At 46.0% G+C, this 26983-nt stretch overlaps 1 protein-coding gene and 1 pseudogene across 1 annotated transcript; one reads left to right on the forward strand and one right to left on the reverse strand.

Moving 5' to 3' along the window:
• Positions 1 to 528: 528 nt before the first annotated feature.
• On the reverse strand, positions 529 to 16212 carry LOC103304604 (protein regulator of cytokinesis 1). Its single transcript, XM_054713480.1, is given in 12 exon segments — positions 529 to 600; positions 1807 to 1926; positions 2029 to 2175; positions 3050 to 3145; positions 8858 to 8994; positions 9781 to 9928; positions 11227 to 11379; positions 11929 to 12099; positions 12178 to 12414; positions 15030 to 15152; positions 15298 to 15479; positions 16203 to 16212. Coding segments are annotated over 12 exon segments (1596 nt in total).
• Positions 16213 to 18345: 2133 nt separating this feature from the next.
• Positions 18346 to 21522, forward strand: LOC114229682 (elongation factor 1-alpha 1-like; annotated as a pseudogene).
• The last annotated feature ends 5461 nt before the right edge of the window (positions 21523 to 26983 follow it).

Genomic DNA, 26983 nt, shown 5'->3' on the forward strand with positions numbered 1-26983 from the left:
TTTTGAGGCGAACGATCTAGAAGGGCCAGGGTAATAAAAAAATTGTTAGATTATTTTTAAATATATTTTATTGATTTTTTTACAGAGAGGAAGGGAGAGGGAAAAAGAATTAGAAACCAGTATTATATGAAATGCTGAAATGTATTCTTCAAGAAGAGGAGGAAGAAGAAAAAGGTAAAGATAAAAATTATGAACAACAAATACATATCAACAAGTGAATCTAAAAATCAAATGAATAAAAAATATGATGAAGAGAATAAACTGGTGAATATAATAGAATCAAGGGCATAGAAAGGGAGTGGACTGACAATTCTCAGGGGGAAAGGGGTTTGGAGGTTGTGGGAAGAGACTGGACAAAAATTGTACACCTATGGATTCGCACAGTGGGGTGGGGTAAGGGCAAGGGATGGGGTTGGAACCGGGCGGAGGGGAACTAGGGGGGAAAATGAGGAACAACTGCAATAATCTGAACAATAAAGATTATTAAAATAATTTAAAAAATGAAAATAAATGGGGACAGAAACAGACTTACAGAGGGTTGGAAGGCTGGGTGAAAGATGAAGGGATGAAGAAGCAGAAATTGGTGATTACAAAGTAGTCCTGGGGAGGGAAAGCACAGCACAGGGAACATAGTCAATACTGTAAAGAGTAGGTATGGTGCCAGGTGGGTACTGGACTGACAGGGTGACCACTTTTTAAGTTATTTAAATGTTCAGTCACTGGATGGTACAGCATTATATTAGTTTCAGGGATACACCAACCGCAATTACAAATTAAAAAATAATAGAACCCTGGCTGAGTAGTTCCGCTAATTAGAGTGTTGTTGTCCCAACACACCAAGACTGCAGTTTGATCCCAGGTCAGGGGATATACATCAACCAATGAATGCCATTAGTAAGTGGAACACAAATCAATGTTTTTCTCTTTCTTCCCCTTCCTCTATCTATCTAGATCAATTAAAAATTAATCTATATTTAAAATTAAAATAATAAATTAAAAAAACAAGAAACATATGAGGGCAGCATTTGACAGCAAGGATAGCACACTTTGTACTCTTAGCAGAGAGATTCTCAAACTTTTAATTAAAATAAACCTCTCTGGAACTGAATATTAGTGTTATATGTTTTAAGAAGTTCACATTATTTTCATAATAATATTGAACAATAGGAAGCTAATTTTATAAAATGTTGAGGACAGAAATAAGTAGCTAACAATGAACATATATTTGAAGAAAGTTTGATTTTATGAAGAAAACTCCACAAACAATATAAAATAGGCAAAAAGACAGAAATCAAAATTATATAATGTGAACTCTACTTTGTAAACATACATTACTTTTAAAAGCTGTTTTAAGCCCAACCAAGGTGGCACAGTGGTTGAGCATTGACCTATGAACCAGCAGGATGCATGCTCAGGTTGTGGGATTGATCCCCAGTGTGGGGCATGCAGGAGGCAGCCAATCAATGATTCGCTCTCATCATTGATGTTCCTATCTCTCTCTCCCTCTCCCTTCCTCTCTGAAATCAATTAAAAAATATATATTTTTTAAAAAGCAAGAAAAACACCAAATAGTTTTAGTAGTCTTCTTGGAATTATGGTACAGGTGCTTTTAAAATGGTTTTTTATATTGTAAATTATGAGTAGGAGAAGAGAAATAATGCTCCAATCTCAAATGGACTCAACTGAAAGTCTCCAAAAACCCTTCCCCATGCCTGCAGGACAATCTCTGCAGGACACATGGCAAGAGATGGCGTGGCCCTGCCCTCCACACGCCCTCATCACTAGTGGGCCATGGAGCCTCCTTACCTTGCGCACTTTGCCCGGGGTGGTGTGGGTGGTGTGAATCATTCCTCACTGCTTCTTGGGTGGTCTGGAAGTACTGCCATGCAGCATGTCTGTCTCTGTCTGCTCCTTATTCTTCAGTTGCTGTGTGACAGTTAGAAGCAACAGTGACACATCCCGGGGAGAGAGCAGGTCTGGGCTGCTCACATGGCCACCCTTCCCTCTTCCCAAACTGGGTCCACGTACCCTTTCCTGCTTGGCTTGCTCTTTCTCTAACCGATGCATCTCCCACTGTTCAGTCACATACTCCGTGAATTTCTGCCCATTGATCAAAAACACTGTTGTGTGTTTCTGTTCCCACATTTCAATCTGGGCCTTCAATTCCTCTTCCACCTGAGACCAGACACAAGCATGTGTTATTTACTTCAAAACTTTGGTGTGAAGCCTGAAGGAAATTATTCCCCCCCAAAATGATTACTCCTTCCCCAGAGCATCACTAGGCTGACTCTGGGGAGCTGACATGGGGAAATGTCAGAGTAGCTGAAATCAAAGGCGAGGGATGGTGTGTTCCCAATACACAGGCCCAGCGTTGCCACTGGTTTTGGTGCTGAAAGTGAGAGGATGGTGTGCAGTGAGGTCAGCACCAACTGGGTCAGGCCTGGGATCTTCCTCCTGTGAGCCGTGAAAAGTGGGCAAGTTTCTTAAGTTCTCAGTGCCCTGTTTCTTCATCTGCAAAAATGGAAAGCACTTTGAAATAATTCCTGGATCTTCATTCAGTAAATACTATTATTATTATTAAAATAGAGAATATACTTAAGCCCACAGAACTTGCTCAAGATAAAGAGCTTGCTCTGTGTTATCAGCTGAAGTGTGCCCCCTCCCCAATCTATTCATATGTTGAAGTCAAACCTCCAGTTTCCAGGAATGTGGTTTTATTTGACGTGTGAAGACAGGGAGAAGACAACCAACTACACGTCTCAGAAGAAAACAGCCCTGCCTAGGCCTTGACCTCAGACTTCCAGCCCCCAGACTTGTGAGAAAATACATGTCTTTGTTCAGGCCGCCCAGTCGGTGGTACAGTGTTATAGCTGTGCTAGAAAACGAATACACCTTGACATACAGCTGCTTATGCCAGTAAGGCCCAGTGTTACTTATCCTTGCCTAACCTTTGAAAGAGAAGACAGCTTGGGGCAAATGATTCAAAGCAAAGAATCCACAAAAAGTGAGGTATTTTGTTGTCAAGCACCAAAACTATTAACACTATTACCTTAGAAAGTGTTTTTTGGAGCCTGGCTCGCTGCTTTTCCTCTTTTAGAAGATTTGCTCCACGATTTGTAAATCTACTTGGACCTGAAGCTTTTCTCTGTGAAAATACATTTTAATCAGAGTAAACCCTGGGACAGGCAATCAGACTAATCACTTCTGCTAGGACTCCTTGCTGTCATACCTGGATGTACATTATTAACCCACTGTACACCATAAGAGTCTGTAGACACAAGTGGCAGACCTTCCCCACACACCACACACATCTGTAAGAAAACATTTTTTCCCTAAGTGGAAGCCCTGACCAACTCTAAAATCACTTTTTTGTGATAATTTTCAGCTGAAAATATTCAATAACACCCGAATTTGGAGTAATGTACTTACTTTTATAATATTCATTGCAAGTTGACTTTTTAAATTAAATTCAAAATATCGTGGTGTGTGGGGATGGTTTCTGTTTTAAACGCGTGGCAGTTAACGGGTTAAGGAGTCTGTGAGGTTTGCATTCCCACTGCCTCTCAGCAGTGAGGAACAGAGGGTCCTAAGGCAGGGGAGCTGGGTGTGAGCACATCCACTTGGTGCAGGAAAACCAGAGCTTCCTTTGTCCTCTAAAAGACAGGCTGCGATATTAAGGCACCACGCCACTGGCTCCCTCACTTGGTTCAGAAGCCAAAAGGTTACATCACCTACAGGAAATGAGCTATGTGGAGGGACAAGGGGAAGGTCCACACTCAGAGTCTTGTGGGCACCCCTACATGTCCACTCTCTTTCAGCCTGAGACAATGCAGCTTAAATATGCAAGTTTAAGGGTCACAGACAATCTGGTTTTCATTGAAATGACCCTCACAAAATGAACAAAAAAGTATAGTATGTTAGGATTGTGTTGTTTGTTTTTTTTAATTCTATCATGCATACAGTATACCAGAGCAGTAGTATAAGCATATAATTTAGAAATAGAAATTAGATGTGTACACTCAAAGTTAGGGACAGGTCATCAGAAAAGTACAGAAGCAATCCTGACAATTTGCTAAACTGTGAAGAAATTCCATTTCCCTCCCAGCCTGCTTGGTCGGTGATGGCCTATAAACAATTCCTAAAAGGGATGGGAGTTAGTATCTTATTTTTTCTTAAACACCTGCATGTCAACAAGGGTTACTTATTTGGCTCTTTACTGACAGCTATTCCTCCTCCTTCTTGCTTTCAAACAGAAGTCAGGGGTCACTGAGGATGGGGAAACCTGTCCTTAACCAGCTGTAAGGTCTCACACAGTTCTCCCTAATTCTGGGTCCTAATTTCCCACCTGTAAACGTGAGGTTGAACTCAGGACTCCCTTCAGGACCCATTAGGGTCAGCATGAACCTGAGAGCAAGGCTGCTTGGATTTTGTGTCCACTATGCCTCCTCCTAGTCCCAGCCCCAAGCTCTGAAATGCTCTGAGGGAACCTGCCTGTGCTATGTCGATCAGAAGAAACAGAATTCAGCATACAAATGTGCACTAACACCCAGGCAATTTTCTAAGAAAACAGCAAAAGTTGGAAGAGGAAACATTGCTTTCCTGGCCCAATATCCATTCTTCTCTCTCTCCTCAGTAACAGAACCGAATTCCTCTGTGGCAGCAGGACCGCCAGCCTCACCAGCATGGCATATGCGAGATGTTGGGAGAGCCCTTAGAGGGGCTGTGGGGACAGTGCCTTCTGTGTCCCTTCCTCCACATGGTGCCTGAGCGCTGTGGTGGGAGCTCGAGGGCCAACCTGATCCTGAGGATAAGGTCCATGAGCTGGAGAAGCCTGGGACCCCACTGACTGTGGAACTGCCGCACCTGCCCTGCACTGGCCCCCTCTGGACTTCCCTTATGCCAGAAACTTCTACATTCATGAAGCCATTTGTTCAGGGCTTTTCTCTTATACTAGAGGCCCGGTGCACAAAATTCGTGCACTGGGGGGGTGGGGGGGTGCCCCTCAGCCCAATCTGCACCCTCTTCAATCTGGGACCCCTGAGGGGATGTCCAACTTCCAGCAGTCGGACATCCCTCTCACAATCCGGAACCGCTGGCTCCTAACCACTCACCTGCCTGCCTGCCTGATTGTCCCTAACCCCACTGGCTGCCTGCCTGCCTGCTCGCCCCTACCTTGATCTCCTGCCAGCCTGATTGCCCCTACCTTGCCCTCCCCTATCAGCCTGATCACCCCAAACTGCCTGTGCCTTGGCCCCCAGTCTGGCCTCCCTCTGGAGGCACCACCCCCATAACCCCAATGCTGCTGCCACTGCAGCTGGTTATGGCTGCCTGAGCCTTGGCCTTTGTAGCACTATGGCTTTCTCTGGAAAGATGTCCGGAAGACAACCACTCTAATTAGCATATTACCCTTTTATTAGTATAGATTTGGGGACCATTACAACCACGCAGAACTTGAAGAAAACACATGGCCCTGGTCAGTTTGGCTTAATGGAGAGAGCATCGGCCTGTGGACTGAAGAGTCCAGGTTTGATTCTGATCAGGGCACACATGCCTGGGTTTCGGGCTCAATCCCCAGTAGGGGGCCTGTGGGCGGCAGCTGATCAGTGATTCTTTTTTTTTTTTTTAATATATTTTATTGATTTTTCACAGAGAGGAAGGGAGAGGGATAGAGAGCTAGAAACATCGATGAGAGAGAAACATCGACCAGCTGCTTCCTGCACACCCCACACCGGAATATGTGCCCACAATCAATGTACATGCCCTTAACCGGAATCGAACCTGGGACCTTCCAGTCCGCAGACCGACGCTCTATCCACTGAGCCAAACCGGTTTCGGCTGATCAGTGATTCTTATCATTGATGTTTCTATCTCTCTCTCCCTCTCCCTTTCTGAAATTTTAAAAATATATATTTTTTAAAGAAAACACATGATCTTCACTTTGGGCTTTGTCATCTTACAATATCCTTTGTGCAGTGTTTTAACTTCCCTCAACTTTCCTTTACCCACCTTTAAAGTGCAATCTATTTTGGGGAAGATGATCAGGAAAGTGATTCCAATGGGTAGAAGTTTTTTTTGGAGGGGATGGGTCATGAAGATATTTAAAAATTGAGCATGGTGATGGTTGTACCACTCTGAATTTACTTTAAAAAGCCAGTTCATTGTACACTTTAGGTGACATGTACAGTATATGGGTTATATCTCAACAAAGCTGTTCTTTTCTTTCTTTTTAAATAAAGACCAGTCTTATAATCAATTGCAGATGTTTTCAGAGGCCCCTCAAGATTTGCTCACCATGTCCCAAATCACGGCTGTGATTCCCAGTTGCCTCCAGTCCTGGTGGATCTGGATGGTGTGGTTTGCAAAGGAGAAGGTGGCAAGAGGCTTATGGAATTTCGGCAACCCCATTCCCCCGGTCTCCTATTAGGGCACCAGGGCCATTCCCACTGTGCCAGCTCTGCTCCCTTTAACCTGTTGGGCAAAAGAATCCTGCGTGCTCTGGCCAGAAAGTGCATTCTTTCTTAGGTGGCCCGGATGCTTTTTTTAAGGCGTTTTATGGATTCAAAAGAATAAACAGAGATGTGGAAAGCTTTTGTCAAAATCCTTTTACATGGTTCTTCCAGTCTCATGGGAAATGAGATGTGGCTCTGAATTCATCCCAAAGTGTGTCTTTGGGCAAAAGCACCCAGAACAGCACAACTCCTGCAGAATGCCCCACACACTTTGCTGTCAGGACTCAGGGGGGCTTGAGGGTGAGCGAGGCGGAGGTGCCAGGCGGAGGTGCCACAGGACCTGGGAGAAGGTAGCACTTTCTACACTGCCCAGGCCACGTGGACTACAGCAGTACCCGCCCAGGTGGGCAGGGTGTTTCTGCTGTTTTGTTTTGGTCTGGCCTCCACCCCGTCAGCCACGGACCTGTGCCTGCACTGAGACTGAATGGTTTGATGGCCCTACTTTTTGGTGGACAGTGGATGCACTCCCAGAGACTGGCAGTTAGACTCTGGTGGCTTCTGAGTCCCTTGCGGGGAGAGCCCGGCCCTAGGTCAAGAACAGACTCAGGCGTCCTCGGCCAGGAGGCCTCCTTGGGCTAGGGGCCGCCACAGTTTGAAGGCTGGCCATGACCCCAATCCTGGCAGGGGTCTCCTCTGGGGTGCTGGCAGGCCTGGGCTAGGGCTGCGGGCGGTTTAGAGGCTGGTCACGCCCCCGATCCTGGTGGGGATCTCCTCTGGGGCGCTGGCAGGCCTGGGTTAGGGTCACTGGTGGTTTGGAGGCCGGTCACGCCCCCGATCCTGGTGGGGGTCTCCTCTGGGGTGCTGGCAGGCCTGGGCTAATGGCCACCCTGGTTTAGAGACTGGTAAAGCCCCCGATCCTGGCGGGGGTCTCCTCTGGGGCGCTGGCAGGCCTGGGCTCTGGCGCCGCAAAGGGAGAGGTTCCTGAATCTGCTTCCCACACACCTAGGCTAGGATACATCTTGTAGGAGGCGGCTTCAATGCCAGGGGTCGGTGACCAGGTCCTCCAGAGCCTCGCTTTCTGGGCTGCAGTCCCACGTCTCCCAGTGCCCCAGCCTCGGATGCACCCCCGCAGTTGCCCCCACCACCAGCCACCTCAGCGCAGGCCACAGCAGCTGAAGTTAGCCTCTTGGAAGCCAGGCCACCACACCCACCATCGCTAGTAGCTCTCTGCTGCTCGCTCTCTGTGCCCTGTCCACTGGGGTGGGGGAGTGCTCCCAGCCCAGAGGCCCTCCCTCCCTCCGCAGCCTGGCTTGGGAAGCTGGCCTCATGCTGGGACTACTATGCCAGCATGCCCACTCGGCTGCTATGGGTGCGACACGGGCCCCACCTGGAGAACATAGACCCCAGCTCTGCATCCGGCTGCTGCAGATGGCCTCGGTGGTCAACTACCACCTGCTCCTTCCACTGGCCCCATTGATCCCTCTAAGCACCAGCCATTTAGGCCAGGGTGGCGATGGCCCGGGGACCCCGCCCCTGGAGCGGCTGGCTGGGCCGGGCCACACCCCCCCGCCCCCGCCCCGCGGGAGGCTTCTGGCTGTGGCCGGCCACGCCCCCCCCGTGGCGATCTGCCCCGGGACCTCCGGGAGGCTTCTGGCTGTGGCCGGCCTCGCCCCCCCGGGTCGCGATCCGCCCCGGGACCCCCGGGAGGCTTCTGGCTGTGGCCGGCCTCACCCCCCCCGGGACCCTGGGAGCAGCTGGCTGGCCCGGCCACGCCCCTCTAGGGTTGCCATCGCTCCCCAGGACCCCCGGAACTAAGAGGATTTGGCACCGCCCTCCTGGTTTTCTCAACGGCCAGATAGGCCACCCGGAGTCCCGCCCCCAGCCTCTCGCAGGCCCAATCATGGGCATAGCGGAGGTGCGGTCAATTTGCATGTTTCTCTATTATAAGGTAGGATGTTCCTGTACATGAGCCTCACAAATACAGATGGGTCAGTAGTAAGCTAGAGACTCAGTGATGAAGACACTGGTATTAGAAACTCAGTAAAGAGAAAAGGAGACTGGCTCTATAAAGCACATGCTTTCTTTCCTCCTTTTTTTTTTTTTTTTAATCCTCACCCAAGGATATTGTTCCATTTTTAGAGATTGGGGAAGGGAGGGGGAGAGGCAGAGAGAAACCATCGATAGATGTCTCTCTCACATCAACTGGTTGTCTCCCTGATGCTCCCTCACCAGGACCAGGAATTTCCTGCACGGATTGAGAGGTAAGTGCCCTTGACCACAACTGAACTCGGGACCCTTTAGTCCGCAGGCTGACGCTCTATCCACTGAGCAAAATGGCCAGGGAAAGGGCATTCTTTCTTAATACTTCATTGTCCTCTAAGGAAAACAGAGGAAAGTGAGGGCAGTACCTCAAACTCCAAGAAAAGCCTCCAAGTTTCTTCCCACTTCTGCACGCCTTCAAAGAGTTCTTTGCGAACCTCATAGTAGTTTTTTAACCGCAAAACCTCATCATCATGGACCTGGAGCAGACTTGCTGTGTAGTTCTCTGCAAGTTAGAAGCCCAGGAGTTTAAAAAATTCCTCTAGTGGTTAGCATCTTACTTTCTAACCCCTCATTCCCTAAACTGGAAATAGATTTTTCTTCACGATAGTAAAAACATTACATGAATAAGTATACATTGTGGATAATAAAAATCTGGTTTGTCACCATCAGCCTGGAGGGACTAGGGAGTAAGGATCTAAAGTGTGGACTAAAATAACTAAGATCACAAACCTCTGTGTCATCTCTCACCTTCTCTTAGCTTTCTTCCTATCCTTTGTTTCTACCCTGCTTGGGAGTGTGTTGGGTCACAGAAAATGTCCTCAATGTGGAATTCAGCAGATAACCTCATCTTTATACTCAGTTCAGGTCAGACTAGAATTCTGCTGGGCTCTGGGGTCAGACTCTGTGGCCTTAAATATGAGCTTTGCCCTTTACCCGCTGTGCCTCTGGTTCAAGTTGCTCAACATTTATTCACCTTGTGTCCTCATATCTTGACATGAGATTGAGATATTATTGTTAAGAGTTTGCCATTGCACCTGGCATAGAGTGAGCAAGCACTGATAAACTTGAGCTTCACAACTATAGGCTACAGTGATAAGCTGTTTCAGAAATCAAGACATCCCTTATTTCCCAGTAACACCTGCAAATGCTCACTGGTACAGGAATGGCAACTCATGGTGAAAGGCTTGAAAAGGCAGTTTTATCTGTTCCGCAGAGGAAACACTTTCTGGTGAACATCTGCACATCTTTACAAGTGCAGCCACATAAAGGCCAGCGCTCCTGTACTAACCATCCCAGTAAGCAGCAAAAGCTTGTCTCTGCTTCTGGCTGTACAAACACTGGTCCCAGCACTTAGCCAGCTCCACTCGTGTCGCCTCAATCAATTTCTTTATGTTTTGCATTTTCAGTTCCTCCAAGCGATCCACTTCTAATTGCAACTGAAATATAGATATCAGGTAAAGATTTTTGTTATACTTTTACATTCACAGAGCTTTGCAAAAATTTTCCATTTTTATTAATTTATTTTTGTTATTTCTCACACAAGGATATGTTTTTAAAATATATTCTTACTGATTGCAGAGAGGAAGGGAGAGGAAAAGAGAGACAGAAACATCAATGATGAGAGAGAATTGTTGACTAGCTGCCTCCTACACACCCCCTACTGGAGATCCAGCCTGCAACCTTGGATCAAGCCCTCAACCTTGGCATCTGCCCTTGACCTGAATTGAACCTGGGGACCCTTCAGTCCGCAGGCCAACCCTCTATCCAAAGAGCCAAACCAGCTAGGGCCAAGGATATTTTACCTTTTTTTTTTTTTAGGGAGAGTGAAGGGAAGACAGAAACATCGATATGAGAGAAAAACATAGATTGGTTGTCTCCTGCCTGAGCCCCATGAGGACCTGGGTCGGGGAGGAGCCTGCAACCAAGGTACATGCCCTTGACCACAATCAAACTGGGACTCTTTGATTCACAGGCCAATACTCTATCTACTGGGACAAACTGGTTAGGGCAAAAATTTCCCCTTCTTGCCTAACCAGTTTGGCTCAGTGGATAGAGTGTTGGCCTGCGGACTCAAGGTTCCCAGGTTCGATTTGGTCAAGGGCATGTATGTACATTGGTTGTGGGCACATCCCTGGTGGGATTGTGCAGGAGGTAGGTGATTGATATTTCTCTCTCATCCATGTTTCTAACTCTTGCTCTCCCTCTCACATCCTCTCTGTAAAAAATCAATAAAATATATTTTAAAAATTTCCTTTTTTAAAATAAAATTATAGCACAAAATCAGAGGTAAATCGACATTTTAACAATGCTATCAAAGGAGCCAGAAAACTAAGAAAGGTACAGGAAAGATAAGTGGGTTACTGCCACCTTTTTCTGATGCTAGCTTTAAAATAGACTTGCTCGCCCTGGCTATTGTGTTTAGGTTAGAGCATTAGTCTGTGCACCGAAGGGTCTCAGATTTGACTCCTGGTCAAGGGCAGGTACCTGGGTTGCTGGTTTGATCCCTAGTCTGTCAGAGTGCATGTGGAAGGCAACTAATTCATGTGTCTCTATCACATCAATGTTTCGCTTCCTCCCCTCTACTCTCTCTAAAAATCAATGGAGAAAATATCCTTGGGTGAGGATTCACAACAACAAAAAACGACTTGATCAAGGCAGAAGTTGGTATAGTCATGAGATCAGACATAAAAATGCCTGTAGAGACTACAGACCCAGCATCCTATGGGTTTCCTACCGCTTTCTGAACTTCGGCCTTCGACCCAATCATAACCATGGCCACAACAGCTTCTCTCTCTTCGTCTGGTATTTGCAGTCTGTCCCAGAGCTTCCGGATCTGAGCACGCAGCCCCTCACACATTTCCTCGTTTTGTGATTTACGCACTTCCAGCTGTGGCAAGGGAAGACAGTGGTTATGGCAAAGGCAGCAGCAGAGGCTAGCCCTCTGGCTTCCCACAAAGAAGTATCTGGACCCGATGCAGAGTAAGTACTGTCATAAGACTGCGAAGAGGTGTGTTTTCATGACTTCTGAACACAAACTGTGTCTGTCATTTACAGCAGGATCTCAGACCCCAAGAATTAGGATTCCCATTTTGAAATAAATTTTTTTTTTCCGGTGGAGGATGGTAATAGGGGGAAAAAAAGAGGGACATCTATAATAATCTCAACAATAAAGATTATTTTTTTTTCAATTAAACACGAATTCAATGACTATTATTTCATTCAACATTTCAATTTCATGTTCTTAGAGCTACATGTAAATTAAGTTTTGGTTTTAAAAAATCATGGTTGTATATCATATAATATCTTCATCCTCCCTCATTCTCTTAACCTACATTGGGCCCTAAAAAACAATGCAGAGAAAAAAACTGTCCCTTTTTTTCAAATTGCTGGATACTATGAAGATGAGATCCCAGGTCATATTCCGAATAGACATTACCTGCTGTAGTAACTTGTGTAGTGCTGCAATATTTTCCAAAGACAAACAAAAGGCATCTTCATCTTCACACACCACATCTCTTTCAAAGCTTGTATCCGGTGTGTGATCTAATTCTTCCATACAGAGTATGATCTGTCTTTTTATGTTGACAAACTCCTCACGCCGAGATGCCTGTAAAATCAAATGATTAGAAGACACCCACAGGAAAGTCAAACTGACTTTTAGGAAGTATGGAGGCAAGGAGTATACCTTTGTTTCCCTCAAAGTTTCCAAATGTTGTCTGAACTGGTTTAGCTCTTCCAGGCTGGGAACGGAGTCGCTGTCAATGTCATACTGTGGCATGCCAAGCACTTCACACAGTTCTTGATCTTGTTCCATAAGTAGTTTCAATTCACGTTTCCTCTCTTCTTTCTGTTTGCGCCTCAGCTCCACCTTAGTGCGCAAGTCTAGTTCTTGCTGAAAGATGGTCATTGGCTCTCCTTCCTGCTGTAGAAGAGGATATACCATTGTTACAAGTTCCAAGTGAATGTCCTCAAAGGAAGAGTAGGACAACAAAAGAGTGGGACAACTTACAAATAAATCAGTTCATGGCACAGTATCATCTCTGCCTAACTTTTCCTGATAGTTAAAAATAAAAAAAGTTGTAGTATATGCCTCACAGTCTGATAGCAAGAGGGAGTGTTTTAGACTAAAGCACTGTGACACTCATTAGCTGATTCACCTCTGGCAAGCTGTCCCTCCCGGGAGCATGCCCACGCCTCTGTCCCTCAGCGGCATCTCTAAAACTCTAAGAGTCCCCAGGAGCGTGAGACTGTGGGGACTTGGTTGCAGGGACATGGTTGGAGGTGGCTCACTGCCAGGCATTGCTGTTTGCCACGCCCTAGCCTAGTGACGCCCTGAGACTCCACCCCACACAATCTACAAACACACCCAAGCTTCTAGCAGCAGCTTTTGCATATTAATGGCCTTCTCTATTGCAGTTTAAACTAGTAAACTTGCAACCCAATACAGAAAGCTCTAAGGCCTCCAAGCTCCAAGCAGGGAGGAGAGGGCCACTGTTCTAGCTATAGCTCCTGCAGGGTAGCCTCAGACAGCAGCCGAACTGCACCCCATTGGAGATCAGAAGCCAATGCACCTAGTGGTCAGTGTGAGGCACCAGATTTCAACTCCTCACATCCATAAGTGACACATTCGGGAGGCGAACTCAGTGAGCACCAAAGCCCCACTCAAACAAGCCCTGTACCACAGGCGTGTCTCCAGTGCAGCAGTGCTTCCATTATAGACACAGCAGGTCCACATAGCCGATTGGCCTGGAGGTCAATTTCTCCCAGTGTACCAACAGCAATAAAGGATTTTAACTACACCAAGACTTTCCACTCAGCCTACAAAGGGGTGTACCAAGAGTGACCACCTAGGGTGATTGGGGAAGCTGAGCTACCAGCCCCTATAGGTCACTGACCACACAAAGCCACTCCATCAACACGGGGAGGCAGCCAAAATGTGGAGACACCAAAGTATGTCACAAATAGAAGAGATAGAGGAAAGTAAACTAATGGATGACACAGTGTTCAGAACCACATTTATAAGGTTACTCAAGAATCTTCTAAAAACCACTGAGAAACTTGAAGAGACCTTCAAGGACCTTAATGAGAATACCAAAAAAAATGGAAAAGGACCAGTCAGAAATTATGCATACATTGTCTGAAATAAAGAATATACAGAAACTCAACTGTAGACTCAACTGTACCCGAAGAGTCAAACCAAAGATCTAAACTATGAGGAAGCAAAAAACACCCAACCAGAGAGGCAGAAAGAAAGAAGAATCCAAAAGTGTGAAGATAGCGTAAGGAGCCTCTGGGACGGCTTCAAGGGTACCAACATCTGAATTTTTGGGGTGCCAGAAGAAGAGAGAGAGCAAGATACTGAAAACCTATTTGAAGAAATAATGACTGAAAACTTTCCCTACCTGGTGAAAGAAATAGACTTACAAGTTCAGGAAGCACACAGAACCCCAAACAAGAAGAATCCAAAGAGGACCACACCAACATAATTAAAATGCCAAGGGCAAAAGACAAAGAGAGAATATTGAAAGAAGCAAGAGAAAAATAGTTAGTTACCCACAAGGGAGTATCCATACAACTGTCAGCTGATTTCTCAACAGAAACTTTGCAGGCCAGATGGGAGTGGCAAGAAATATTCAAAGTGATGAACAGCAAGAACCTACAACCAAGATTACTCTACCCAGCAAAGCTATAATTCAGAATTGAAGGTCAGACGAAGAGCTTCACAGACAAGAAAAAGCTAAAGGAGTTCATCACCACCAAACCAGGATTACATGAAATGCTGAAGGGTATTTTTTAAGAGGAAGAAGAAAAAAAATGTAAAGGTAAAAATTATGAACAACAAAAAGACATCAAATACATACCTACCAACAAGTGAATCTAAAAATCAATTGAATAAAAAATCTGAAGAACAGAATGGGCTGGTGAATATAATAGAATTAGGGACATAGAAATGGAGGGTACAGACAATTATCAGGGGGAAGGGGGTCTGAGGGGTGCAGGAAGAGATTTGACAAAAAGCTTATACCTATGGATGAAGACAGTGGCGGGGGGGTAAGGACATGGGGTGGGGGGGAATCAGGTGGAGGGCAGCTATGTGTGTGGGGGGGGGGAGAGGAACACCTGTGATAATTTGAACAATAAAGATTTATTTTAAAAAAAAAAGAGTCCCCAGGAGACTCACAATCAGGGGAGCAATGCATAAGGTCTTGTCCCGGGCCAACCCCTTGAACCTGTCTCCATGGCCCCTTTTTCCCTGACTTCCCAAAACAGCTCCAACAAGACTCTCTCCTATTTCTTCTATCCTAAGCCCTTCCTTGTTTTGCTGTCCTCAGCTTTAATAAAAAAATTTCTCAAAAAGATTAATTAATTGCTTCACCCCTCAACAGAACAACTCTTTACATCAGTAAAAATGACTGCTGGAACTGTTTGGCTAGGCAGCACATTTCCCCCACTTCTCGTGTCCAGGACCACCCTGACACAGAAACCCTCCACTCAGCCCCAAGACCAGACTCAAACAGGAGCCCAGACCCTGTGTACCTGAAATGGCTCAACACGCAACTCGCTGCACAAGACAGCCAACTCTTTTTGATAGTCGCCTATGCTTTTAATGAGCCTTTCTTTCAGACTTTCCTCTTCAGCAATCATTTTATCCAGTAGGTCCTACCAGAGAGAAAACAGCCCCATAAAGGTTTGGAACTAAGGGGAAAAAAACAACAAAACCAAACAACAAATAACACCAAAATACCAATAATATCAAAATTTTAATACCCATGTCCTCCTGCAAAGATACCAGCACTAAACTCACCTTGATATGTGTATGTACATCCTGAATTCTTTGTAACTGCTGGTCCTTAGGAATCCCAATTAATTCCCATATTTCCCGAAGGTGACTCAGGGCTTTTTGGAGATATAATGTGGACTCCTCCTCAAGCATCTTACTGGAAAGCAAAAGAGAAATCAGCTGCCTGAGCCACTGCCTCTGACACACTAAGAGAAGTTTTTACAGCGCTGGCTGGTTTGGTCAGTGGTTAGAGCATTGCACCAATGACCAAAGAGCCTCGTGTTCAGTTCCCCTTGATTCCCAGTAAAGGGCACTAGGTGTAGTCGTTAATAATGCAGATTTTTTTCTTCAATAGATCGAGTTACATATATGTTGATATATATGCAATTTGATATGTATGCTATTTTGTTGTATTGACAACAAGCTTCAAAACTTCATATGTCACATTTTCTGAAGGTGTTAACATCATAGATATTTTTACGCTTAGAAATCTCAAATTTCGTGCCAAAAAAAAGAGCATTTGCGGGAAGTTTTAATTCATTGCTTTATTTCGAAGAAAACTGCTGCTGAATACTTCAGGAAGCTTATGGTGATCATGCTCCATCTCAAGATACTTGTGAACACTGGTTTAAATGCTTTAAAAGTGATGATTCCAATGTGAAAAACAAAGACTATCCAGGTCGACCAAAAAAGTTTGAAGACCAACAATGACAAGCATCATTGGATGAAGGTGCATGTCCCAAACTCAAAAACAACTTGCAAAAAATTAAACGTTGCTCAGCAAACAATTTCCAATTGTTTACAAGCAATGGGAAAGATTTTAAAAGAAAGAAAATGGGTGCCACATCAACTGAACGAAAGACAAATGGAAAACCGAAAAGTCATCAGTAAAATGTTGCTTCAACAGCATCAAAGAAAGTCTTTTTTACATCTAATCATGATTGGCAATGAAAAGTGGATTTATTTTGAGGATCCCAAATGCACAAAATCATGGGTTGATCCAGGTCAACCATCAACATTGAATGCAAGGCCAAATCGCTTTGGAAAGAAGACAATGCTCTGCATTTGGTGGGATCAGGAAAGTATGGTGTATTATGAGCTCCTAACACCAGGTGAAAACCAGTTAATACTGATCCCTCCAGACAACAAATGATCAATTTGAACCACGTTTTGATCATAAAACCACTAGAATGGGCAGAAGACACTGCATAGTAATTTTGCTTCATGATGACGCCCCAACACACACTTCAACACCAGTTAAAGACATGTTAAAAGATATTGCCTGGGAAGTATTAACCCACCCACCATATTCAGCAGACCTTGCTCCTTCAGATGACCACTTGTTCTGATCAATGGCACACATACTTTCTGAGAAATACTTCAAAACATACAAATAAGTGGAAAATTTGGTCTCTGAATAGTCTGCCTCAAAACAAGAAAAGGTCTATTGGGACAGTATCCACAAATTACCTGAAAGATGGGGGAAATGTGTAGCTAGCAATGTACATTACTTTGAATAAAGCACTTTTGAGGTTTCTCTTGAAATTATCGTGTTTTCTTTGATTACAAAATCTGCATTATTTGATTACAAAATCCGAATTATTAACCTGTACACCTAGTATATACCTAGGTTGAAGGCTGGATCCCTGGCCTTGGTCAGGGTGTGAACAGGAGGCAACCAATTGATTTTCTCTTTCACATCAATGTTTTCCTCCCTCTCCTCTCCTCTCCATTCTCTCTCTCTCTCTTTCTCTTCCTTTCCCTCTCCCACCGCTCTTTCACTAGCTCTAAAAATCAATGGAGCCCTAGCCAGTTTGGCTCAATGGATAGAGCATTGGCCTGCAGACCAAAAGGGTCTCGTGCTTGATTCCGGTCAAGGGCATGAACCTCAGTTGTAGGCTCCTCCCAGGCCTGAGCCCTGGTTGGAACTGGTGCAGGGGGCAACCACTTGATATATTTCTCTCACATTCATATTTCTCTCTGTCTTTCCCTCTCTCTTCCACGCTCCCTAAAAAAATCAATAGAAAAATATCCTTGGGGGAGGAATAACAAAAAACACAAAAAAGTAGGATTGTAGAAAACTAAAATAGGATTTAGAAAAATAAACAGAAGCAAATATAAGGTGGCTCCAAGGACTATGAGAGGTTATTTCCTTGTCTTTATTTTTTTCAAAAATATATTTTCATTAATTTCAGAGAGGGAAAAACATCAATGATGAGAGATAATCATTTATCTGCTACCTCCTGCATGATCCCTAATGGGGATCAAGTCAACAACCGGGGCATGTGCCCTTGATTGGAATCAAACCTGGGACCCTTCAGTCCCCAGGTCAATGCTCTAGCCACTGAGCCAAACCAACTAGGGCTCCCCTTCTCCTTATTAATACTTTCAAAAAAATTGAAATCACTGTAAAAGAGGAAATGACTAAGGCCCTTGAAGATACTGGGGCTACTTTATCTGATCTTAAACCCTCCTCAATTAAGAATCACTCTCCCTTGGAGTAAATCTTCTATACAAATGGTAGGGACAGATAAATCAGAAACAGTTCCCTTCCAGTTAGGGCATGTTATGGGGCAATATACAGGATGTCCCAAAAAATGTACACATACTTTAACAGCTGCTACCTCAATTGTTGTTTCTTTCTTTTCAAATTTAACCCATTGAAATTAATTATTCAAAGTGTGTATACATTTTTGGGGGACACCTGTATATTTTTATTAGTTAAATCTGCCCCAGTTCATCTGATAGGGCGATATTTTCTCTTTTTTTTTTTTAAGTGAAAGTGAGTTTATTAGTGAAGCAGTGAGATAAAGAATGGGTCACTTCACAGACAAAGCAGCTTAGATTTTCTTGGAATCAAGGACGGCCACATATTCTTTTCCAGAAAGGTGGAATGTATTTAGAAGTAAATTATTCAGATATTAATTGGGAAAATAATGGTTTTAAAGGAACCACACAAGAGGAACCTAATATTGAAACTGACTGAAGGTTTGTTATAGGTCATCCCAATACAAGGTTAGGCCTTTTCCAGTCATGAATGTCCTTTATGCACGAGCTGGAATTTAGTCCACTATGCAGGATTACTTCTTAAACTTTCAGTATGAGGCCTGTAATTCTCCTATCCTTCCAGTTAAAAACAAAAACACTAAAATGGGGAAGGATGGAGATTTGTACAGGATCCCGAACCTATCTGGGGAGGAACAGGGGGTGGGAGTGGGCAAGGCTAGTTCCTTGTGAGTAGCGCCCCATGTGAGAAAAGGGGAAACTTGAGGCCTACAATGGAAGCAGGCAGAGTAGGGGGCTCAAATCCCTCCTGCCTGCCTTCCTGTGCCCACTTTGGGGGCTGTCCAGCCTAGTGCAAGGGCTAGGGAGGCAGGGAAGAAAGAAAAGAGGGTGTGAGAAGCACCTGGTGAGACACAGGTAGTTTGGGGCATCCTGGGGCCAAGCAGTCCATCCATTGGCCACACCTGCTGCTGCCGCCAGTCAGCAGCAGGTGAGGCCAATGGATGGGACTACTGGTCAGAGTGAGATGGTGCTCTGGCCTCTTCCAGGCTAGGGGAGCCCTCCAGTGTAGCCAGGCAGTGCCCTGAGTGACTTGTGGGGCTGAGGCCTGGCTCACCCCGCCGCCCGCAACCCAGGGGATGTCTCCTTGGAGCCGAGCAAGTGCCCAGAACATCGGGAGAGGAGCCCCAAGGAGAGGACCTTCTTACTTTAACACAAAATTATTGTGTAACTTTCATTTTATTTATTTATATATTTTTAAAGTACACCTTTTTAAATTAGCCTTATGCATGTCTTCTTTTTGAAATATATATATTGTTTTTATTTCAGAGAGGAAGGGAGAGGGAGAGAGAGTGAGAGAGAAACATCAGTGAAGGGAGACAATCATTGATCGGCTGCCTCCTGCATGCCCTGCACTGGGGATGGAGCCTGCAACCGGGGCATGTGCCCTTTGCCGAAATCGAACCCAGGACCAGTCCCCAGGCTGATGATCTATCTGCCGAGCCAAACCAGTGAGGGCGTGTAACTTTTATCTTAAAGGTGAGAAGACACATTCCCATCCTGGCCCAAGTCACAGGCTAGTAAGTGACAATGTGACACCCTCGCCCAGAACCCAGAGGGGCCTCTGGAAGCCCCACCGGCCCTGCACCTGGGATGGGCATCCCCCCTCCCGCATCCCCAACTTCCCCACAGCCCGAACCTTCTCCTCATGATGGAAGTCAAGACCAACTCCACCCAGAACCAAGCACTGCAACCAGCCCCTACCACCGGCTAGCACAGGATCTGCCATTTTGCTAGCCATTGGGCACCTGCCAGGGTTTTAAAGCAAGCACCACAGTGGAGCAGGCCTGAGGCTGGTGCACCATCCCGTGGCTCCTCACTAAATCCCACCCTCTCCCCGCCCCCAGCGGCTCAGTGCAGGTTTGATTCCAAATGCACTCAGTTGCCTGGAAGGGGCTAAGAGCATAGTGAGCCCACTGCCCAGGTGCTGAGCATAAGGGCTTCCCTCCCACACGAGTGCGTGTGGTTGGAGGAGGTTACTAGAAAGGTCTGGTCCCTTGCTTCCCTAGCTCATCTGAGCAGCGAGCTTGGGAACTGATCTTTGGTGGCAATATTCCCCAGATGTAGGAAAAAGTGCCCTAAAGGGCAGGGAACCCTGCTCAGGGCCAGGAACTTTCCTGACTAGTGATCCCCTTTAATCACCACAATTTTGTTGAGTGAATATGATCCCCATTTGACAGAGCCGGGGTACTGTCTCAAAAAGTTTTATCAGCTTTTTCCCAATGGGTTTGCTGCCAGAACACAGGTGTCATGAAAACCACCATGAACTCAAACCCAAGTGGGAAAGAAAAAGACTAACATCAACATCGTGGTCATTGGACACGTAGATTCTGGCAAGTCTGCCACTACTGGCCATCTGGTCTACAAATGTGGTGGGATCGACAAAAGAACCATCGAGAAATTTGAGAAGGAGGCTGCTGATGTGGGGAAGGGCTCCATGAAGTATGCCTGGGTCTTGGATAAACTGAAAGCTGAACGGGAGCCAGGTATCATCACTGATATCTCCCTGTGGAAATTTGAGACCAGCAAGTATTATGTGACCATCATTGATGCCCCAGGGCACAGAGACTTCATCAAAAACATGATTACAGGCACATCGCAGGCTGACTGTACTGTCCTGATTGTTGCTGCTGATGCTGGTGAATTTGAAGCAGGCATCTCCAAGAATGGGCAGACCCGTGAGCATGCCCTTCTGGCCTACACACTGGGTGTGAAACAGCTGATTGTTGGTGTTAACAAAATGGATTCCATTGAGTCACCCTACAGCCAGAAAAGATATGAGGAAATTGTTAAAGAAGTCAGCTCCTACATTAAGAAAATTGGCTACAAGCTGGACACAGTAGCATTTGTGCCAATTTCTGGTTGGAATGGTGACAACATGCTGGAGCCAAGTGCTAATATGCCTAGGTTCAAGGGATGGAAGGTCACCCGTAAAGATGGCAATGCCAGTGGAACCACACTGATTGAAGCTTTGGGTTGCATCCTGCCACCAACTAGTCCAACTGACAAGCCCCTGCGTCTGCCCCTCCAGGATGTCTACAAAACTGGTGGTATTGGAACTGCCCCTGTGGGCAGAGTGGAGACTGGTGTTCTCAAACCCGGCAGGTGGTCACCTTTGCTCCAGTCAATGTTACAACTGAAGTAAAGTCTTTTGAAATGCACCGTGAAGCTTTGAGTGAAGCTCTTCTTGGGGACAATGTGAGCTTCAATGTCAAGAACGTGTCTGTCAAAGATGTTTGCTGTGGTAATGTGGCTGGTGACAGCAAAAATGATCCACCAATGGAAGCAGCTGGCTTTGCAGCTCAGGTGATTATCCTGAACCCCAGGCCATGTCAGTGCTGGATATGCACCTGTGCTGCATTGTCACACAGCTCCCATTGCTTGTAAATTTGCTGAGCTGAAGGAGAAGATTGATCATCATTCTGGGGAAAAGCTGGAAGATGGACCCAAGTTTTTGAAATCTGGTGATGCTGCCATCGTTGATATGATTCCTGGGAAGCCTGTGTGTGTTGAGAGCCTCTCTGACTACTCTCCTCTGGGCCATTTCCCTGTTCGTGACATGAGGCAGACAGTTGCTATGGGTGTCATCAAAGAAGGGGACAAAAGGCAGCTGGAGCTGGCAAAGTCACCAAGTCTGCCCAGAAAGCTCAGAAGGCTAAATGAATATTATTCCCAACAACTGCCACCCCAGTCAGTCTTAATCAGTGGTGGAAGAAAGGTCTCAGAACTGTTTGTCTCAATTGGCCATTTAAGTGTAATAGTACAAGACAGGTTAATGATTACAATGCATTGTAAAACCTTCAGAAGGAAAGGAGAATGTTTTGTGGACCATTTGATTCTTTTGTGTCTGTGTGTGGCTGTTTTTAAATTATTAGTTTTTAAAATCAGTACTCTTTAATGGAAACAACATGACCAAAAATCTGTCACAGAATTTTGAGACCCATTACAATAAGAAAGTTTAATGAGAAACCTGTGTGTTCTTTTGGTCAACACTGTAACTTTCTGTTATACTACTTAGGTAAAAGACTTCAGGATTGCCCAGGACCTATTTCCAGTGTCATATCTGCTGATACTTAACAATTGGATAGTTCTGTTAACATTTTTTTCTGGGTGGGAACTTCAGGGTTTTTTGTGGGATTTTTCCCCCCACTGAATCATCTGTCTCTTCATGGTAAAAGCTAAGGGAAAAGGGGTCTGTTGGTGTAATACTAAATAGGTTAAAACAGGTAAGCAGAGTAACTTTGTGTTTGTAAGCTAGTTTGTAATGGCCATGTGTTAACATAAAATTTTGTAGTTACATCAATATTGAGTAAATTTGTTGGTATGTCAAATTTTAGTTTTCCAGTTTTACTGGAATGTGAATTTACATTTACAAATGCTGAGGTAGTTTAAGAACCTTAAGTGAGGTTTGAATAGTATTGAGCATTGTCTTGATGCAGTTATTGAATCCAAATTCTAGGAACAATAAATTGATGCTGGGGAAAAAAAAAAGGTTTATCAATCACTTTTCTTCAGTGATTTTTGGTTGCACATTATCCTGGCATGTGGATATCTCATAATTCAACTATTTTGTATTGATGGATACTTAAATCGCAATTTTTACAAATAAATGTCTTTGGACATAAATCTTTGCCTCATGCATTGTTCTAAGGTTGATTCCTACAAGTGTAACTACTGAACATTCCCTTTCCAGAGAGGTTTAGTTATTCACTGGAGGCCTGGTGCATGAAATTTGTGCACAGGTAGGGTCCCTAGGACTGGCCAGTGATTGGGGACCAGTGGAGCCTTTCTTCTCCACCACGCCCCGCCCTGACCCCTTGCTACCAGCTGCCAACTCAGGCCTTCCTCCGTTCTGCCCCCTAGTCTTCAGTGCATGTCATAGTGGGAGATCAAAGTCCCTGTCGGTAGAAATCCCTAGGGGACAATTTGCATATTAGCCTTTTACTATATAGCATTTGCCCTGCCCACCAAGCAAGCCTCACCAGCAGAGCACCTCCTCTTACCCTGGGCAGCTCTGACTACTGCTGTCCTTTTAAACCTCTTTGTTAGTTTCATGGAAAAAAAAAAAAGCATTTCCTTATTCACACTTGCTTAATTACAACTGAAACCGCATATTTTTCCCCTGGGTATTGGCCAACTGCAACTTCCAGAAACTATCTCCCTTTGCCCTTCCCATGAAGGAAAAGTAAAGGATACTTGCTTGCACTCAGGACCCCATTTCCCTTTTGGAAGAACCTCCACTCTCCCTCTGGGGGGCACGCCTGCACCTTTCCCTTCCTCTACCCCCAGGTGCACCGCCTTTACAGTCCTCACTTCTAAGCTCCAAGGCCCCCTCCTTTACCTCTATGACTTGTTTCCGAAGCCCATTTCTTCTATGAATTACTTCTTCTACCTCTGAGATTTTCCAAATAAATGTTCTCTTATTTTAAAAAAAGTAAACATAAAAGAAAATAAAGAAGACCAACCTCATTGGTGCTTTCAACATCCTTTAACGTGTCAGCAGTGTGCCTAACATTTGCCCCACTAAGATAGTGGCCCTTAGGCACCACATTTAAATTTTATTTTATTCTTTGTTTTAATTTGCCAGTTTTTAGTAAGCTTCAAAAATTTGGGATCCTTACACATGTTCCCAGGCCAGCTTGGTAAGGATGCAGAGATACGACAATTTTGCTGTCATGTCCTTTACGCTGTAGTTCTGAAGCCAACCAGGTCATGGATTCAGTGAATGATGGGCACTCTGAGCATATGCTTAACATCTAAAACACTGTGTAGCCCAAGCCGGTTTGGCTCAGTGGATAGGGAGTCAGCCTTAGAACTGAAGGGTTCTGGATTTGATTACCGTCAAGGGCACATACGTTAGTTGCAGACTCCTTCCTGGTTCGGGTCCTGTTTCCAGGCATGAAGGAGGCTACCAATTGATGTGTCTCTCTCACATCGGTGTCTCTCTTGTCTTTCCCTCTCCCTTCCACTCTCTCTAAAATTCAATGGAAAAAAAATATCCTAGAATGAGGATTAAAAAAAAACACAAAGAGGATTTCAAGAAGGAAAGCATGACCATTAATGAAATCATTTCGTAGAGCACAGAGAGGCCACAAATAGATGTAGTTACAGTTCACAATATTTAAAAGGTAAAGGGAGGGGAAAAAAACTAGAACCAGCAATTAGAAGGGCACTGGTGGCTTGTACAGGACCGTGGTTGGCAAACTGTGGCTCGCGAGCCACATGCAGCTCTTTGGCCCCTTGAGTGTGGCTCTTCCACAAAATACCACAGCCTGAGAGAGTCTATTTTGAAGAAGTGGCGTTAGAAGAAGTTTAAGTTTAAAAAATTTGGTTCTCGAAAGAATTTTCAATCGTACTGTTGATATTTGGCTCTGTTGACTAATGAGTTTGCCGACCACTGCCCTAAATCCCAAACAAGTCCCACTGCCCAGCCCTGAGCAGGGTGGCTGGGGGGGACACAGACTCGGCAGCTGTGCCCCCTCCTACAGCCCCTGGGGAGCGTGTCCAGGGGCAGCCTCAGGGTTTCACGTCGCTCATGGCCTCCATGAGGCGAGCACTGTTGGTGACTGCTGTCGTCAGAAAAATGAACCTGTACCCTGAGGAGCCAAAAGCCCCAGCAAGGTGAGTATGAGCATATCAGTGCCCCAACACGGGCCACACTATGTAGAACCCCTCCACAGTCCGGGCTGGATCCAAGAACCAGTGCACAGGCGCAGACGCATTGGTGCCATGCTCCGGGCAAAGCGACTGGCCACGCCATGGAACTGGGCTCCTAACTCTCCAGCCCACAGCAAGTTCTACCGAGAAGGCAGCAGAGAACCTTCCTGAGTGCTGCCATTTGCAGCCCAGAGCCCGTCCATGGACCTGCTGTCACCCTTCCGTTCTTGCTCACCTTTCTCTCTGCCCAGGAACCGCAGGGCTGAGATCTCAGAGAAGGTGCAGCCCCCCAGGAACACCACCAGGATGAGGCGGAGGGACTCCCTGGGAGCCTTGTCGTCCTTGGTCCCACCTGTGGAGAGCAGAGCAGACTCGCTCTTTTATTTATTTATTTCTTAATCCTCACGTGAGAATATTTTCCCATTGATTTTTAGGGAGAGGGGAAGAGAGAGGGAAAGTCTGAGAAAAACACACTGACTGGTTGCCTCCTGCATGTGCCCCGACAGGTCTGGCCCAGGGAGGAGCCTAAAACTCAGGTACTTGCCCTTGACAGGAATGGAACCTGGGACCCTTCAGTCTGAAGGCCTATGCTCTCTTCACTAGGCCAAAGGGCAATAGGATGCGGTTTAAGAAGGGAACGTCGCAGCAGCCCAACCATCCCATTTCTTGCTAGTTAGCAGGGCAGTCAAAACTTGGGACAGTCCAGGGACCAGGAGAAAGTAGAGAGAGTGAGACATGCATGGGAGCGAGGGTCACGTGTTCTCACCTGCTCAATGACGTGGCAGCTGAGGGGCACATAAGCGACACTGAAGACATACGCCATGTCGTGTGGCACCTTCAGATTATACTCGCCATCCACACACGGGATCTAGAGGGCAAAGCAAGTGACAGCTCAGCTCTCCAGTCGTTTACAGGGTCAGAGAGAAGTGGCAGGTCCCCAAGAATGGTTCTTTCTTCAATTAAAGGGAGAAGCAGCCATGGCCTAAAAGGAAGAGTCCAAACAAGATCCCAGATGCTGGTCAGCGCCCGCTGATTTTATATAGATAGATAGATAGATAGATAGATAGATAGATAGATAGATAGATAGATATTTTACAGAGAGGAAGGGAGAGGGACAGAGTTAGAAACATCGATGAGAGAAAAATTGATCAGAAAACAATCGAAAAAAGATGGAGACTGGCAGGAAGGTAGGGAGAGAGTGTGAGTGAGGAACCCATAGAGGAGAGTGTAGATGTGTGTGGTGTGTGTGTGTATGAGCTAGGGTCAGTTAGATTCTGCACGACTTCCAAGGGGCTGCCTAACCGGGCAGTCCTGGACGGCGGAGCCCCACGCACAAAGCGGACACATCTCCGCCACTGGTGCTGAAGCAAAGAGCATGCCATCTTGAGAAACAGAGCTGCCTGAGACTCGGATCCTGGCTTTTGACACAAACCAGGACCCTGCAGCCACTGGGGACAGAGAACTGCTATCACAGCTTCAGACCAACAAACAACAAGAATCCAGACTTCCCGGCAGGATTCCGTGAGTCAAAGAGCCTATCCCCCTTCCCGCAGGCACGCAGACAGCGCCATAGTAACTGATAAACCCGCCCCTCGCCCAAGCTGCAGAGCTTTGCCCAGGGACTCGCTCACCCTTAAGGAATTTGGTGCGCGCAGGACAGAAGCAGCTCCCTGTTGGGGAAATCTGTCAGTGTGCACAGAGGGCTCCCCTTCAGAGAATTTGGGGGAATTTGGCTTGTGGGTCACAGCTCCCCCTTCGGGGAATCTTAGAGCTTGCACAGAGGGGCTTCCCTTTGGGGAATTTGGCGTGCAGGACAGACTCTGCCCCCCTTCCAGGACTCCGGTAGAGCACACGGAGCCAGCTCACCTTCAGGAAATTAAGAGTGTGCGCCCTAGCCGGTTTGGCTCAGTAGAGAGAGCACACACAGGACGCAGCTCCACTTCAGGGAATTTGGCACGCCGGACACAGCTGCCTGGGATCCTTGACTCACAGCGCATTCACACTAAGAGCCAGCGACCCCAATTGTTGGTGCATGCACACACAGGGACACTGATTCTCAACGAGAAACCGCACAAGGCAACAGAGACTCTGACACTTGAGTCTTGGTGCAGACACAGGGAAACTCTGACTCCTGGCACATGCTAAGGATCTCATTTTCGGCACATACCAACAGTGTGGTGCAGACAGGGCCCCTGATTCTAAGTGTGCACACGAGACCACACGGAACACTGGGGACACTGACCCTGGGCAAGTCTGGTTCCCACCAACCAAAGGCAGCTACACGTCCTAGTGTCAGAGCACTTCAGTGAAACTCGGGTGGAGCAAAGTCCCCACAGCACACGGCCCAGGTCCACACAAATGGAAGCTTGAGCTTTCTGATGATAGCCAGAATGGGGAAACGAAATAACTCACAGAGGAAAGAAAATGTGGACTCGCCAAGAAAGGAAATCAGTGAAAGTGAAGCTTGCAACATGACCGAAAAGGAGTTTAG

This window comes from Eptesicus fuscus, unplaced genomic scaffold, assembly GCF_027574615.1.
Source record: "Eptesicus fuscus isolate TK198812 unplaced genomic scaffold, DD_ASM_mEF_20220401 scaffold_64, whole genome shotgun sequence".
Lineage (NCBI taxonomy): Eukaryota > Metazoa > Chordata > Mammalia > Chiroptera > Vespertilionidae > Eptesicus > Eptesicus fuscus.